Source organism: Panthera pardus, unplaced genomic scaffold, assembly GCF_024362965.1.
Source record: "Panthera pardus isolate Hobbes unplaced genomic scaffold, ASM2436296v1 HiC_scaffold_13, whole genome shotgun sequence".
In the NCBI taxonomy this organism is placed as follows: domain Eukaryota; kingdom Metazoa; phylum Chordata; class Mammalia; order Carnivora; family Felidae; genus Panthera; species Panthera pardus.
This window is the reverse complement of record NW_026526688.1, coordinates 2,046,679-2,063,127: the sequence shown is the minus strand read 5'-3', so window position 1 is coordinate 2,063,127 and position 16,449 is coordinate 2,046,679. Positions and strand designations below refer to the sequence as shown.

At 57.3% G+C, this 16,449-nt stretch overlaps 1 protein-coding gene and 1 long non-coding RNA gene across 6 annotated transcripts in view; one reads left to right on the top strand and one right to left on the bottom strand.

The window, feature by feature from the left end:
- Positions 1-16,449, bottom strand: part of ARHGEF10 (Rho guanine nucleotide exchange factor 10) — a 103,943-nt gene that overhangs the window by 12,366 nt on the left and 75,128 nt on the right. For all 5 annotated transcript variants that reach the window (XM_053900755.1, XM_053900756.1, XM_053900757.1 and 2 more), the window contains 7 exons: positions 16,158-16,285; positions 15,896-15,996; positions 13,653-13,774; positions 10,640-10,726; positions 7,826-8,004; positions 7,165-7,322; positions 2,454-2,596 (listed from right to left, as the gene is read on the bottom strand). In XM_053900755.1, the coding sequence (XP_053756730.1) occupies positions 2,454-2,596; positions 7,165-7,322; positions 7,826-8,004; positions 10,640-10,726; positions 13,653-13,774; positions 15,896-15,996; positions 16,158-16,285 (918 nt within the window). The remainder of the gene's footprint in view (positions 1-2,453; positions 2,597-7,164; positions 7,323-7,825; positions 8,005-10,639; positions 10,727-13,652; positions 13,775-15,895; positions 15,997-16,157; positions 16,286-16,449) is intronic.
- LOC128776473 (uncharacterized) lies at positions 5,721-7,600 on the top strand. Its single transcript, XR_008421523.1, has 2 exons — positions 5,721-5,790; positions 5,960-7,600. It is a non-coding gene; the product is annotated as an uncharacterized LOC128776473 (long non-coding RNA).

The window sequence follows — 16,449 nt, the reverse complement described above, 5'->3', positions numbered from 1 at the left end:
CTGCTCGGCCGGGACAGCCGGCGGCATAGGGCTCTCGGGCAGAAATAATCCAGCGTTTCTGTCCTGCCCTGTGTGTCCCTGGCATCAAAGCCACGATTCCGCTCTTTCCTGCCAGCTGCCTGGCGCGGCCAGAGCCACCGCTGGCTGACTTTCTGCCAGCTGCAGGAAGTGGGGTCTTGCAGGACCCTGGACTGGCACATCAAGGACAAGCCACAGAAAAGCTAGTTGTGGTCCAACGGAAAGTGCATCGACCTCGAGCCCGTCTGGGACCCAGCGCGTCCAGGTGTGGCACCTGGTGACTTCCCGAAGGCCTGCTGTCCTATGCCGCCCTCGGGGGTCTCGCGCAGTCTAACACCGTCCACCCAGGCCCGCACGGACTCGGTGTTACTCTGACCGCGGTCAGCCCACGCTCCGTGACGTGAAGGAGCTCCTACAACGGGCTGGAGCCTTACGGTCCGCCTTCTGACGTTACAGAATCTGCCACCAAGCGTGTCCGTGAGCGGGTTTCACGAACGTCTTGAAATGTGTCTCAATGAGTGCTGGCAAAATGTCTTCAAGCCCCTGTCCTGGCTGAACCGGCGACCCTTCCTAAGGAGAGTCTAGACGAATATTTTTGGAAGTCCACGATGACTAAAGTTGATCACGAGTTTGTGGAGATTGGCAACAGTCATTCCAAAATGCCCTCAGGGCCCTCACGGGGATGACGGGGACCCTCCCCTGGACAGATTCCTTTCTCTACCACCTTTGGTGTGATGCTCAGAGGAATTTTTATCTGTGACAGGATTTGTTTCATTGGCGGAAAAAAAAAACAAAACCTTTGCTACCTGAGTTCATTTAGAGTAGAGGTGAGAAATGGTCATGTGTAGACAGAAAATAATTAGGTACGTGCAACTTTTAATAAAAAAAGAAATATATAAAATGGGCAAAAAATTCAAAGGTATAATAAGGAAAATTCTTTCTCTCTCATCCCTGCTACCCTGCTTAGGACGGCTTTTTGTGTGTCTCTGAAAGTACACACACGTGCACGTGTTAAGCAACTGCTAACAACAGGTAATATGTAAAGCGCTCTGCGGGCACTCTCTGTACCTGTACGTTCACACAACAACACTCTGCAACCTGCCCCTCCTCCGCTTAACTGAACACCTGCCAGCGCTGCCCGCTCATTCTCTCCTGCCACTGCCAGGTATGACGTTATTTACCTAGTTCTCCCACTGGTGCTCGTTGGGTATTTTCAACCATTCGTGATATCACACAACGTGGCAATACGTAACCTCACCCACACACGCGTGAGCTTATCTAAGGAGCAAACGTCTAGCGGTGGCATTGCCAGGAAAAGGATTGAGCCCTTTGAATGCCAGACGCCAACGTGGGATTGCCTTCCGGAGACGCCGCACAGTGGCCTCCCTCCACTGGCTGAGTCCCGGAGCCCTGGACTTGCCCAGGACCAGCCACGATGCGCCCACAGCTCACCAACGCTGGAAAGTGAGAACGTTTCACCTTTCGCCCATTTGAAAAATGGCTCCTTGTTACAATAAGCGCTTTCTAGAGATGAGGCTAACACACGTATGCCCGTACGTACGGGTAAACACGTGTGTGAGTACACTGGCCGGGTGTATGAACACATACCTGTGCGCTGCACGATTCTTAGTTTAGTGCCCTATTCGTATTTTTCTCTGAGCTGCCTTATGTCCTCTGAACATTTTTTACTAGCTTGGCTTCTTTCTCTTAAAGTTAATAAGAATTCTCTTTAATAAGAACATTACCTCTCAGCCACAGATGTGGCATATATTTTCTTCATTTTCATTTACAAAAGTTTCTATACAAACACACACTTATTAAATGTGCACAGAAAATGTTCTAAAACCACACCAAATTTATTTTCTTTATTATGGCAACTTCTAGGCATGTGTCATGCTTGGAAAATCTCTCCCGCTACAAAGTAATGAGAACATTGTACTGCTTTCTATCTAAGTTTATGATTTTGTTTATGTTTTTAAAATTACCTCCATCTGTAATGTTTACAAGGGAAAAGGCTCGGGGCCAGAGGCACGGCTCCACATTTCCACATGGCCCGTTGTCTCCTGATCCTTTGTTGAACAATCCACGGATTGCACTGATTGGAAAAGGCCACTTCGATCAAATGTCAAGTTTGTCCATGTCCTTGAAGACTATTATGTTCGTACTGAGCACGTTTTTTAAAGTAATGTGTTTGTGGTCGTTAGCAGATAAATAAGCAACTGTTCTTTCATGGGCGTTAGCTGAGTTATCTACTTAATATGGTCTTCCCCAGATTTCCCTCCCAAATCTAGGAGGAATTTTCTCTCCGTGCAGGGCCACATGCAAGAGGCTGCCAGCATCAGCTGGCCAGAGGCCCTCTGACCGCCAGCATCGGAGGCTAACTGGGGCCAGCTCTAAGATGCGTCTCTTCTGTGCCACGCACTCAAGGGGCTTACCTCTATTGTGTGGGTCTCGGCGCTGATCGTAAAAACTTGACCTCCCGAAGCTGCCCATAACGTGTCCTCCGTCATTATGAGACTTCTAACTGGTAGCACGCCTAGTTTTATCACTGTCTGAGGTTCGGGACTCCAGGATCCATCTTGAAAAACAAAAATTTTACTTTCAAATTCAGTTATCTGTACACAGGGAGTAGGGACAGGATCCCAGCTCATTTTAAGTAACAGGCAAAATATCATCAGTAACCGTGACATTCACACGTGGTGCTGGGCGTCCAGAGTTCCACGAGCACCATTTCCACGAGGCAACTCAGCACGGTGGCAGAGCCCGGAGCGCACACGACCCCAGCCCGGCCACCTGGCGCGTGTCCCGCACAAACGGCCCGCGAGGTGGCCATGACAGTGTGAGGCATGACGAGGTGATTGATCAGCTCAGCAAGGTGCCCGGCGCCCAGGTGTCTCATACGCCCTGTCATCTACAACACCAATACACGAAATGACCCCGTCGTCAGGAGGAGGGATCCACACCCACACGGTGCGGGCCAACGTCCGCACCTCCCGCTGCCTGCTCGCTCTTTTGAGCTTTCCCTTGATACGCATCCTGTATCATCAGGATGGACCGTATCTTCCCTGTATTAGAACAGTAAGTCAGAACTGGGAGGAGAGGCTTTCGCTCGCTCTGGTCCTGAAGCACAGGCCCTGATGAAATATGTCGCTTTGCAAATACTTTCAAGGATCTAAGGATGAGGTCTGTCATACTTCACATGAAGTAGAGTCAACAACTTGGAGAGCGGTAAAAAATATGTAAAGCAAGACTAGACACACGTTTTCAACGTGACTACATAATTGTCCTGTGAAAATTTAAAATAAATTTTTCAATTTTCAAAGCAACCACAAATTAAGCCATCATGCCTAAAAACATCTTTAAAAAATTGTTTTTTACATTTATTTATTTTTGAGAGACAGAGAGAAACAGAGCACAAGTGGGGGAAGGGCAGAGAGAGAGGGAGACACAGAATCCCAAGCAGCTCCAGGCTCCGAGCTGTCAGCACAGAGCCCAACGCGGGGCTCGAACCCACGAACCGTGAGATCGTGACCTGAGCTGAAGTCGTCAGATGCTTAACTGACTGAGCCACCCAGGCGCCCCTATGCCTGAAAGCATTTAATGGTTCATCCACCAGTGCCTCTGACTTCCTAATCAAACCAGAGCTTTGCTCAGGGACGAGGGCACAGTCTTGGTTCCGAACCAAGTTCTGGCTTCTGTGTTCTAGATCTGAAGCACCGAACCTTTTAATCCAATCCCTCTTTATGAATAACTTTAGCTGAGGTTGTGCAACCACCAGGAGGCAACCAGGCAGGTTCTGAATTCCATGGCACACTTTCAAGTTATAATTCAACTTAAATGGAGATGCTTTTATGCTACAATTAAGCCAAAAGATGTTGCAGGACAATTACTGGTTCCAGTGGACAATGACCTGTAAAATCATTTGTAAAATCCGCACTGGACCCGGAGTATCATCGTGTGGTTACACATGCGTGCACACACAAGCACACGCTCACTAGCAGTCACACGTGCACATACATACACACAGAAGCACACAGGCCTTCTCATCTGGGACTCAGAGCCCTTTGAGACCCCGCAGTCTCCACTTTCGATGGGATCACAGAGGCTCCGAGCTGAGACGCGATTCTCCCCAACACTCGCACGGGACTGAGAGAGCAGGGCTGTGGATCCCTGCTGCCCCTGCCCCTGCCCCACGGGGCCTGCCCCCCTGATGTGGCCACGTCCTCCGAATCAAGACGCTTGCTGCTGTCAAGTTATTTTGGCTTGGGACTAACTTCTAACAACTGAACTTTGTTTTCCGACCACCTAAGTCACTCCTTCTACAGATCCCGTGCACAAAATCCTCTGGGGGCCAGGGGGAGGGCACAACGTTGGTCCCTGGGATGCGGGCCTCAGCTCCAGCTGACACGCCACCTGTCTGGGGACAGCCTCTTTCTGCAGTCTTCCCTCCAGACCTGAGTCCTCAACCAGGCTGTCCAACCACAGCTGGGTGCAAACCCATGCCAATGACATTTTGAGCCCACACTTAAAAATCTGGAAATTTCCTACAGAACATTCCAGATTTCGAACGCCCTGAAAAGTCAGATGCTTGCAGCAGTGCCTGGCTGAGAAGCAGCCTTTCCCCCTCCAGCTAGGCACATCGTCACCCCTCAGAGAACACGACAGTGGGGAAGAGACACCTCTCCAAAGAAGACATTCAGACGGCGGACAGGTACGTGAACTTGCGGTCAGCACCAGCATCATCAGAGAAATGGAGTGAAAGCACAATGGGCCATCGCTCCACACTTGTGAGAATGACATCATCAAAGACACAAGAAACAACAGGTGTTGGCGAGGATGCGGCAAAAGGGGGACCCTCGTGCACAGCTGGTGGGAGTGCAAACTGGTGCAGCCGCTCTGGACGACAGTGTGGAGGCTCCTCAGGAGATTAGAAACAGAACTACTCTACGACCCAGCTGTCCCACTTCTGGGCTCTTACCCGAAGGACACGCGAACAGTAATTTGAAAAGGCCTGTCCGCCCCGTGTTCACACGGCATTATTTACAATCGCCAAGACACGGAGAAGATCCAAGTGCCCCCCAACGTGTGAATGGACAGAGATGTGCTATGCATACAACGGAATATCATTTGGCCATAGAAAATGAGCAAATCCTACTGCTTGTAACGTAGGAGACAGGTCAGACAAAGACAGACAAACCCGCTAATGGCTCTTGGCCGCCCTCAGGAAGGGCACAGACCCCTGCTCCCCACCCTTTCTAGCCTACGCCCTTCCCGGGGTCCCGCAGCGGCCCGGCCCCCTGGCCGAGCTCCACAGGACGGGCACCTCCAGGCTGGCTCCACGGCCTTCCCGCACACGACTCTGACCCCAGCACCCCCCAGCGCTCTTTGGGTGCCCTGAGAGCTATGTTCATCTCTGGGTACTGTTCTGTTCGCCCCCCGGACGTGAGGAGTAGGACCTGTGCCCATCTGCAGCCGCTGGTGACCAGCTCAGGGTCCCCTGAACCAGCCAACACTCAGACTGTCCCTGAGATGGTGACTGACCCCAGTACAGAGCCGGGGGGAGGGGGGTTCCCGAGGTGGACCACAGGCGGGCAGGAGCCAGGGCGGGGGTGGGGGTGAGTTCCCGAGGTGGACCACAGGTGGGCAGGAGCCGGTGGGGGTTCCTGGGGTGGACCACAGGTGGGTAAGAGCTGGGTGGGGGTGGGGTTCCTGGGGTAGACCACAGGTGGGCAGGAGCCGGGGGTGGGGGTGGGTTCCCAGGGTGGACCACAAGTGGGCAGGAGCCAGGGCGGGGGTGGGGGTGGGTTCCCGGGGTGGACAATAGCGGGCAGGAGTCGGGGCAGGGGGGGTTCCCGGGGTGGACCACAGGTAGACAGGAGCTGGGCAGGGGTGGGGTTCCTGGGGTAGACCACAGGTGGGCAGGTGCTGGGGAGGACCACAGGAGGGCAGGAGCCAGGGTGGGGGTTCCTGGGGTGGACCACAGGCAGACAGGCAGGTATCAGGAACAGAAAGGCCCCAGGGGGGCCAGGCAACCCCCATTCCTTATGGGGCCTCAGCCCTTGGCTTCCCTCACTCAACCCTTCTGATAAATTTGCCATTTTACTTTTCCTTGTCGGGGACCCAACTGGACACGGGGCTGCCCAGTTGCCGTGGAAACCAGCCAGGATGTGCAAACCGCCCGGACTGGGCAAAGGAAGGGTAGGTAGGGCGCTGAGCACTCACACGTACCGTGTCAGGTGGGGCCCCGTGACAGGATCAGCGCCCTTGCAAGAAGGGGACGCCCCAGAGCGCGTGCTCCGTCCGCCGCGTGAGGACCCTGTCCCTCGGTAGGGAGGCGCCCTCCACAGCAGAAAGCGACTCTCCCCAGGGACCCGCTGCCACACCCTGCTCAGGCCCCGCTCTGTGGCATCTGCTATGGCGCCAGAGCCAGCCAAGACACGACGTCTTAGCGCTGAGGCCCCGGGGCGGCAATCCCACATGTCCGTGTAACCCCCGGACGAGAGGTGCAGGGAGGCCTGCCAGCCAGGGGTGAGGTGAGAAGGAGCCCCTGAGAACAAGAGCTTCCGCAAAGGGGCGACAATCCGTCAGATCAGAACTGGCAGGAGCAGGTGTGGACACAAGGGCCCCTGCCTCTGCCTCTGAGAGCTGCAGCCCGGGGGGCCCCGGAGGCCCCGGGGAAGAGATGCCCACCGGCCCCTCTGCTGTCACCGGAAGCCACTGGAATGCTCAGCCAAGCCTGTGACAAGAGAAGGAGCCTGAGGAGGAGGGACGATGGCCGGGCTGGTGGGCTGGTGACAACCTCGCGTAGCCGCTCACCCGGGTGGCCTGCAGTGCCCCCCCTCCCCCGGGTAAGAGAGCCTTGCGGGGCCGGGGGACAGAATCGTGGCTGCGGGGAGACAGACGCACACAGAGGAAGGTACTCGGCGGCCTGCTAAGGGGTCACCAGGAGACCGTCCTCTGAAACAGCTTCCCGCCTGTGCGGCTGGGGTGCTCCTTTCGGGGCTGGGAAGTCACGTGCCCGGGACAGGTGGGGGTAAGCGCTGGCGGGGATGTGACCCAGAAGCACACAGCTCAGTCCACAGCAAACCCCCGGACACGGCCGCGAGACCGGCCGCGCAGACGCACGCACAGCGCAGACGCAATTACCTTCCGCCTTCTGGTAGACGGCCACGGCCCCGTTGACCAGGCCGGCATACAGGCTCTGGGCCGCGCAGGCAAGGCTCATGACCGTGGACTTGTCCGGGGTAAAGAAGTGCTGCAGACGCACCTTCTTGGAGCCTTGGCTGCTCTTGTAAATGGAGATGCTTCGAGAGAAGAACGCAAACCTTGTCAGCGCATTTGCTCGGGAAGGAAGGGCAGCCTCATCTCATCACAAAGTGCTCGTGACGCCCCAGCCCTTCCCGCCTCCTCCCGCCCTGGGCAGAAACGTTGCTGCCTCTCAGCCCCCATCGCTTCATTTTAAAGGAGAAAGTTTGGGTTACACAGATTTTAAAAAATTACTTCTTTTGATCTGTCTTAAAACTTCATATCAGGAAAACCATGTTAACTTTCCTTTAAAAGGTGTCTGTGTTCAATACGTTTACAGCACAGACTCTGGCCGTGTTTTTTTCCAAAACATGAAGAGAAAGGTACTTTTGAAATCAGGGATGAGAAGAAACACGTCAGGGGAAGCGCCAGGCAGCACGGGCGCACTTGCTGGTCGTGTCAAAGGTCAGCGACCCCAGCCACTCTCGCCACGCAGTGTCACCCAACAGATGGAGCAGGTGACCGTCCGGCTCCTCGTCACGGAGTGGCACGCGGGGCTCACCTCCCCTCCTCAGTGCCCAGGCAGATGGTGGGCACGCCCGGCGCGGCCCCGGGCTCCGCAGGGATGAACACCATGCACAGCGTCCGAGACTCCACGTTGAAGCACTCGATGACTTTGGGGCTGGAGCTTTGAAAGGAGACGATGGCGATCTGGCCCATCTGACTGGTGCAGCTTCCAATCTGAGGCAGGGGTGGGGTGGGGGGTGAGGGGGGAGAGAGGAGCGGCTAAGAGCTTCCACAGCAGCTTCGGATCTGAGGCAGGGGTGGGGTGGGGAGGAGCACTGGGAGCTTCCACAGCAGCTTCGGATCTGAGGTGGGGGGGGGGGGAAGGTGCACTGGGAGCTTCCACAGCAGCTTCGGATCTGAGGCAGGGGTGGGGAGGGAGGAGCACTGGGAGCTTCCACAGCAGCTTCGGATCTGAGGTGGGGGGGAGGTGCACTGGGAGCTTCCACAGCAGCTTTGGATCTGAGGTGGGGGGGGGCGGGAGGTGCACTGGGAGCTTCCACAGCAGCTTGGGATCTGAGGCAGGGGTGGGGGGGAGGAGCACCGGGAGCTTCCACAGCAGCTTCGGATCTGAGGTGGGGGGGGGGGAGGTGCACTGGGAGCTTCCACAGCAGCTTCGGATCTGAGGCAGGGGTGGGGGGGAGGAGCACTGGGAGCTTCCACAGCAGCTTCATATCTGAGGCAGGGGTGGGGGAGGGAGGAGCACTGGGAGCTTCCACAGCAGCTTCATATCTGAAGCAGGGGTGGGGGAGGGAGGAGCACCAGGAGCTTCCACAGCAGCTTCGGATCTGAGGCAGGGGTGGGGGTGGGGGAGCACTGAGAGCTTCCACAGCAGCTTCAGATCTGAGGGGGGGTGGGGAGGAGCACTGGGCGCTTCCACAGCAGCTTCGGATCTGAGGCAGGGGTGGGGGGGAGCACTGGGAGCTTCCACAGCAGCTTCGGATCTGAGGCAGGGGTGGGGGAGAGAGGAGCAGCTGGGAGCTTCCACAGCAGCTTCAGATCTGAGGGGGCGGGGGGAGGAGCACTGAGCGCTTCCACAGCAGCTTTGGATGTGAGGCAGGGGTGGGGGGGAAGGTGCACTGGGAGCTTCCACAGCACGCGGAGGCCTGACACTCCATGGCAACGAGAGAACCGACATGCCCACAAGGGCCGGCGCGATTAAGAGGGTCGGGGGCGCCTAAACGATCTGCCGTCAGAGCACATTTCTCTTCAACTCACGAGGCTGCTCTTCCCGTTAATTCTCATAACAGGAGGGGGGTTTCGGCTTTTTACAATTCGTGTTTCCATCCCTGAAAACCTGCGTCCCCAGCACCACACAGGTGACGGCCAGCTCAGGCACCACTTGAGTCCTAAGTACCCGAATACTGAGTCTCAGCACTTTAACACTAACGCTCACCTAGGAAAACGAGCTCTTGAGACGAGGCAGCGTCAGAACGCCTCCCCACGTGGTCACCAGCGTTCGCGTGCGAGGCCGTGTGCGGGCGCCTGTGACACCTGTGTCACCGCGGGGAGGCCCGCGAACCTATCTGCCGGGTCACTGAACGCACTCGGCAAACTTCGTTTCCAATTTGAAGTTAAACTGTTGGTTTACTTATGATTTTTATTTTTGAGAGAGAGACACACGCACAGAGTGTGGGTGGGGGAGAGGCAGAGAGAGAGGGAGACACAGAATCTGACACAGATTCCAGGCTCCCGATGCGGGGCTCGAACTCCTGAAGCACGAGATCATGACCCGAGCCAGTCGGACGCTGAACCGACTGAGCCACCCGGACGCCCCCAACTTAAATTGTTGTTTAAGTGGGAAAGAGTGGGATCTTGCTCTCAGAAGAACTGACCCCACAGAGCTCGCGAGGTCCTGGAGGGGAAAGTTGGCCGAGTAGGTGGTGTTTAGGCTTCACAGACCCTCTGTCCTTCTTGCCGGCTTTGCAAATGTTGCCACACTCCCCTGACCCTTCCTGCGGTGTCTCCACGCTCACATAAGCGTCCTGCTCGGACAGCCTTCCAGGCGAACGGTGCCACCAGCCGGCCCTGCTCTGACCGGCAGGGGCGGGGTGCGACCAGGAGAGGGAGTGAGGTACCCATTCCACGTCGGACTGGTGGGAAAACTCTCTTCACGTTCAAAAACCTTAGGGAGATAAGCCCGTCCCACCCTCGGTCCTGGGTGCACAGAACAGCCCGGTAATGAGGCGGCCCCTTCTGCGCACTCAGGGAGGCCACTGACCACACAGAGGCGCTGGCTGGGGGCAGGAGAGGTCGCCTGAGCACTGGGCACCTCGGAGCTGTAAGACAGCAGGGCGCCCGTCGGGGAGGAGGCCGGGGGAGCGCAGGGAGCGGGGCACAGGAGACCTCAAAACACAGTGCATGGCGACGCACTTTGGGTGCAGGAACCAGAAACCCCGCTTCAACTGCAGCGTAGTCCAAATGCAACACTTCATTTGGAAGAAATTAACTACTAAGTTTCCAGTGTAAAAAAGCCAGCAACGGCTTGGACAGGGAAAAAAGAAATCTCGTGAGATTTAACAACCCAAATTAAAGAAACATTTAAATTCCTATATTCGTTAAATTGGTTGAATCTAACCTGGTAAAGTTTTAGATGGGAAAGAAAAGGCAGGGAGACTCGCACATCTTTCCCAAAAGTGTTCAGTCCCCTCTCCTGGTCCGTGACTTCCGTGTTTATAAACACAGCCCAGGACACGCGGGCAGCGAGCACGCGTTCCAAGTCTGAACCTTTCAAACCTACGGCTTCTCGTCACGCGGCCCACGGACCCTGATTCTTCAGGGACCCGCATTAAAGACACGCAGCGCGTCTTACCCACAGGAAACCATGCGCCGTGGACGACGAATCCGGCTGAACCTCATTATTCACGCAGGGCTCAGGATTGTAGGCGGCACATTCGATCTAGCGGGAATAAAATCAAACGCCCACATTTAACACAGGACCAGGAGGTGTCCAGACGCCACGGTGCCTTGAGCGGATGACAGACTTCTGACACTGAGACACAAAAACCGCAGGTGATTACGTATTAGAGATTAGAATGGGAGGAAAAAAACAGACTAAAATCGGCTTTTTGGAGGCAACCCTCTAAGGAGCCACATGGGTCATCACTTGAGTATCTTCGGACCCCAGGACACGCCGCAAACGTCTCGGGGCGCACGGGCGGCTGCGGCGTACCGGATGCTGGTGGCCTGGGCACGTGGACGCGCGGTCCTGACCTCTGCCTGCCAGCCCGCCTCCCTGGGGAGCCGCAGGGGGCCCAGGCTCCAGGCCCAGGTGTTGGCCTGAGACCAGGAAGCAGGAATGTCTTTACTTGTTTCTCACGGGAGGACACATCCACATGTCCCCGAAGACACCCGCTGTGGTGCCTCAACAGGCAGCACAGGACCACGAACAAAACAGCCCCTCGGCCCAGAGTTGCTTCAGCAAACAGTGTGCGACCCTTCAGGCAAACACGAAGCCTCTGATTGTGACCCACTGTCGGAGGTGGATGCCACCCTCTGACTGTGACCCACTGACCGTGACCCCCTGTGGGAACTGGGTGCCGCCCTCTGACTGTGACCCACTGACCGTGACCCCCTGTGGGAACTGGGTGCCGCCCTCTGACTGTGACCCACTGACCGTGACCCCCTGTGGGAACTGGGTGCCGCCCTCTGACTGTGACCCACTGACCGTGACCCCCTGTGGGAACTGGGTGCCACCCTCTGACTGTGACCCATGGTGGGAACTGGGTGCCGCCCTCTGACTGTGACCCACTGACCGTGACCCACTGTGGGAAATGGATGCTGCCCTCTAACTGTGACCCACTGACCGTGACCCCCTGTGGGAACTGGGTGCCGCCCTCTGACTGTGACCCACTGACCGTGACCCCCTGTGGGAACTGGGTGCCGCCCTCTGACTGTGACCCACTGACCGTGACCCCCTGTGGGAACTGGGTGCCGCCCTCTGACTGTGACCCACTGACCGTGACCCCCTGTGGGAACTGGGTGCCGCCCTCTGACTGTGACCCACTGACCGTGACCCCCTGTGGGAACTGGGTGCCACCCTCTGACTGTGACCCATGGTGGGAACTGGGTGCCGCCCTCTGACTGTGACCCACTGACCGTGACCCACTGTGGGAAATGGATGCTGCCCTCTAACTGTGACCCACTGACCGTGACCCCCTGTGGGAACTGGGTGCCGCCCTCTGACTGTGACCCACTGACCGTGACCCCCTGTGGGAACTGGGTGCCGCCCTCTGACTGTGACCCACTGACCGTGACCCCCTGTGGGAACTGGGTGCCGCCCTCTGACTGTGACCCATGGTGGGAACTGGAGGCCGCCCTCTCACTGTGACCCACTGACCGTGACCCACTGTGGGAAATGGATGCTGCCCTCTGACTGTGACCCACTGACTGTGACCCACTGTGGGAACTAGGGGCCGCCCTCTGACTGTGACCCACTGACCGTGACCCATGGTGGGAACTGGGTGCCGCCCTCTGTGACCCACTGACCGTGACCCACCGTGGGAAATGGATGCTGCCCTCTGACTGTGACCCACTGTGGGAACTGGAGGCCGCCCTCTGACTGTGACTCACTGACCGTGACCCATGGTGGGACCTGGGGGCCGCCCTCTGACTGTGACTCACTGACCGTGACCCATGGTGGGAACTGGGTGCCGCCCTCTGACTGTGACCCATTTTGGGACCTGGATGTCGCTCTCTGTGACCCACTGACCGTGACCCACTGTGGGAACTGGAGGCCGCCCTCTGACTGTGACCCACTGACCGTGACCCACTGTGGGAACTAGGGGCCGCCCTCTGACTGTGACCCACTGACCGTGACCCATGGTGGGAACTGGGTGCCGCCCTCTGACTGTGACCCACTGACCGTGACCCACTGTGGGAAATGGATGCTGCCCTCTGACTGTGACCCACTGACCGTGACCCCCTGTGGGAACTGGGTGGTGCCCTCTGACTATGACCCACTGACCGTGACCCACTGTGGGAAATGGATGCCGCCCTCTGACTGTGACCCACGGTGGGAACTGGAGGCCGCCCTCTGACTGTGACCCACTGACCGTGACCCACTGTGGGAACTAGGGGCCGCCCTCTGACTGTGACCCACTGACCGTGACCCATGGTGGGAACTGGGTGCCGCCCTCTGACTGTGACCCATTTTGGGACCTGGATGTCGCTCTCTGTGACCCACTGACCGTGACCCACTGTGGGAACTGGAGGCCGCCCTCTGACTGTGACCCACTGACCGTGACCCATGGTGGGAACTGGGTGCCGCCCTCTGACTGTGACCCATTGTGGGAAATGGATGCTGCCCTCTGACTGTGACCCACAGTGGGAACTGGGAACTGGGTGCCGCCCTCTGACTGTGACCCATTTTGGGACCTGGATGTCGCTCTCTGTGACCCACTGACCGTGACCCACTGTGGGAACTGGAGGCCGCCCTCTGACTGTGACCCACTGACCGTGACCCACTGTGGGACCTGGGGGCCGCCCTCTGACTGTGACCCACTGACCGTGACCTACAGTGGGACCTGGATGCCGCCAAGCCAAGGGCAGCTGAGCCCACAGGTCTGAGACGTGTGCCCTGGGAGGACTAAGGGTGCCCTGCAGGCGTCAGACGCGCGACAAAGCCCCAGCGCCAGGCCGACGGCTGAGCAGAAAGGCAGGCCTCGCCTTCGTGCTCTAATGATCCTAACTGGCTCCCCGCCACACAGCCACGGAGAAGGGGAGACCGTAGTTGACTTGGGGCGACAACATGGGGCGCTGTCCCCACCCAGACCAAGAGGGCACACAGACAGTGGGCCCTGTCTCCCGGTCCACCCTCCTGTCACCTTGAACTCCTGCTGTTTGGCCACCGTCACTGCCATGTGTCCCACGAGGAGGGGGTGTCTCTCCTTCTTAATCTGATTCCCATCATCCTCCACGCAGAACCAGCCCATGTGGTTCTCCTCCTCTGTGGTCAGGTCAGAGAGAACGGGGAGGGACAGCTGAGCCATCGGCAGCTTCCTGGGGGCCTTGTGGAGCCCAGGCTCGGGCCACCCTTCCCCCCCAACCTGTGTGCGTGGACCCCAGGCTCGCCGCCCCCCTGCCCTGCGTGCATAACCCAGGCTCAGCCCCCCAACCCCACCCTGCGCGTGCAGACCCCAGGCTCGGGCCTGCTATCCTGCGTGCAGACCCCAGACTCGGGCCCCCTGCCCTGTGCGCGTGGACCCCAGACTCGGGCCTCCTCTCTTGAGCACGGACTCCAGGCTCGGGCCCCCCTGCCCTGGGCGCACGCACTGCATGCTCAGCGCCCCCCTCCCCCGCACTGAGCGTGCGGACCCCAGGCTTGGGCCTCCTGTCTTACGCACGGACTCTAGGCTCGGGGCCCCCCACCCAGTGCGCACGCACCCCATGCTCAGCACCCCTCCCCCGCCCTGCACGCAAGCACCCCATGCTCAGCCACCCCCCCCCCCCCCCATTGAGCACGCGGATCCAGCCTCGGGCTCCTGCCCTGGGCGTGTGGACCCCAGACTCGGGCCTCCTCTCTTGAGCGTGGACCCCAGGCTTGGGCCTCCTGCCCTGGGCGCATGGACCCCAGACTCGGGCCTCCTGCCCTACAGGGGATAGCAGAACTAAACATTCATCTCTGGAAAACAGCACAATCTTTCCTCAAGGGAAAAGCAGTATGTTCGCTGCTTTATCTGAGAAAGCGCGTCCGTCCGGCGTTCCGGTGTGCTCCCCGTGACTGCGCTGGCGCAAAGGGCTGAGAGACGTCACTTGTAAAGCACCTAAGGCTGTTTTTCTTGATCCCCTTTTTTTTAAGCAACGGAAATGTCCAGATTCAAATACCACAGATACAGTGAGAGGGTTTTTGACAACGGGACAACGGTATAGGACAAAAAAAAAGTGAAACGAGGACATATTTTGCTATAGAGCAAGTTGCCCATCTCAGCTCTGGGCTCTTAATGAAAGCTCTTAAAGACACAGAGAGCTCGTTTCCAGGTTCAGCTCACTCCTCAGGGAGCGGGCCATTTCCTGGGTTGTGGACTTGCTGAGGAGCCTGGCCTGATGAAGCATTAGATTATTCAGGAAGGAGGGGGGGCTCCCATGGGACAAGGGCGCTTCACTCATCACAGCTCCGGGGGCGAGAGCATCACAAGGGCCCAGTTCCCTTCTGTGTCTAATTTTCATTTAACGACCACATCTCAAAGAGAACTGCACACACATGTGTACATGCACGCACTATCCAGCGTGAGCTGAGCAACAGACCCGTGTGTGTGAGTCACACACATCTCCCTACGCAGGTCTAGAGAGAGAGGTCTGCCCGATACGTGGATGGAAAGACAGCAAGGCTTTGGACAAAGGAGCAGGAAAGTAACCATGAGGTCAACTTGTCTCGGATCAAACTACAGGACTTCCTTTTCCTGCTGCAGGATCGTTGAGTGACTACTCGGTGCCACCCTATACTTTCTCCCAGGTTGGGGAGGGGGAACCACGGCTAGACCCAGACCCGACTCCCGACTCCCGGGCCACAGACTCACGGGCCTTTATTGCGAGTGCTGGCAGTCTCAGCTGATGTCAATGTTTTGTTGCAATAAAAGGGACGGCTTACTTTTTTCTAGGATCCCTAAATTATAACATAGAGGTCTTAAAAAATCACTCATCCTGGAGCCAATTTTTCCCGTTTAAAAACATTCTTTCAGGGACACCTGTGTGGCTCGGTCGGTTAAGCGCCTGACTTCAACTCAGGTCATGATCTCACGGTTCTGTTCGTGAGTTCGAGCCCCATGTCAGGCTCTGTGCTGACAGCTCAGAGCCTGGAACCCAGTTCAGATTCTGTGTCTCTCTCTCTGCCCCTCTGCCGCTGGTGCTCTGCCTCTCTCTCTCTCTTGAAAGTAGATAAACATTTAAAAAAATAAAAAATAAAAACATTCTTTCAGGTGAATGGATGAATCTATCGTCGAGGTCATTCTCGACCTGGTTTTATCCTCTTAGGCACATATTTCACCATCACGGAGAAAACCAGGGGACCAGCGGACGCAGCCTGGTCGTGCGACCATCCCTCACTTAGCTCCCATGAGCCCAGTCTTACCCAGGGCGAGCTTGGCCATCTTCAAGTTGTTGGTCCAGGACTCTTTGATGGCAGGCGTGAACGTATTGAACACAGCCGTGAAGAACGTGGGCCGCCCGGACCTGCCAGGGACAGAGGAAAGGCATTCGTGTCCCACAGTGTGCCCCATCCGGGACACTGCACCCTGCCTGCCCGGCGCCATCACCAGACCACGAAGGCTGGCGTCACGACAGAGCGGGCTGCCCAGCCGGCCAAGGAGGCCCCTGGCAGGGTCACTACTAACTTGTCCTGCTTCCCGGGAAGCTGTAACTGGAGTCTGCAGCAGTCCGCAGCCCTGATCTCCTCTTCTTTCTTCAAGATGAGCCTTTGTAAACCCGACGTCCAGTCGTGGGCTACTGACTGGTTTAGGTTCTGCCAACGAAACACATACGTGCGCGTTTTACGTGCGTTAACAAGGTGGGGCCGGCGCAAGGAGGACAGCAAGGCGGGACCAGGAAAGTTCAGAGGAGACAGTAATGCTCTGTTGGATTCCAAACACGAACCCCGGGGCTCGGGCCGCGTGCCGGTCTGGCTCA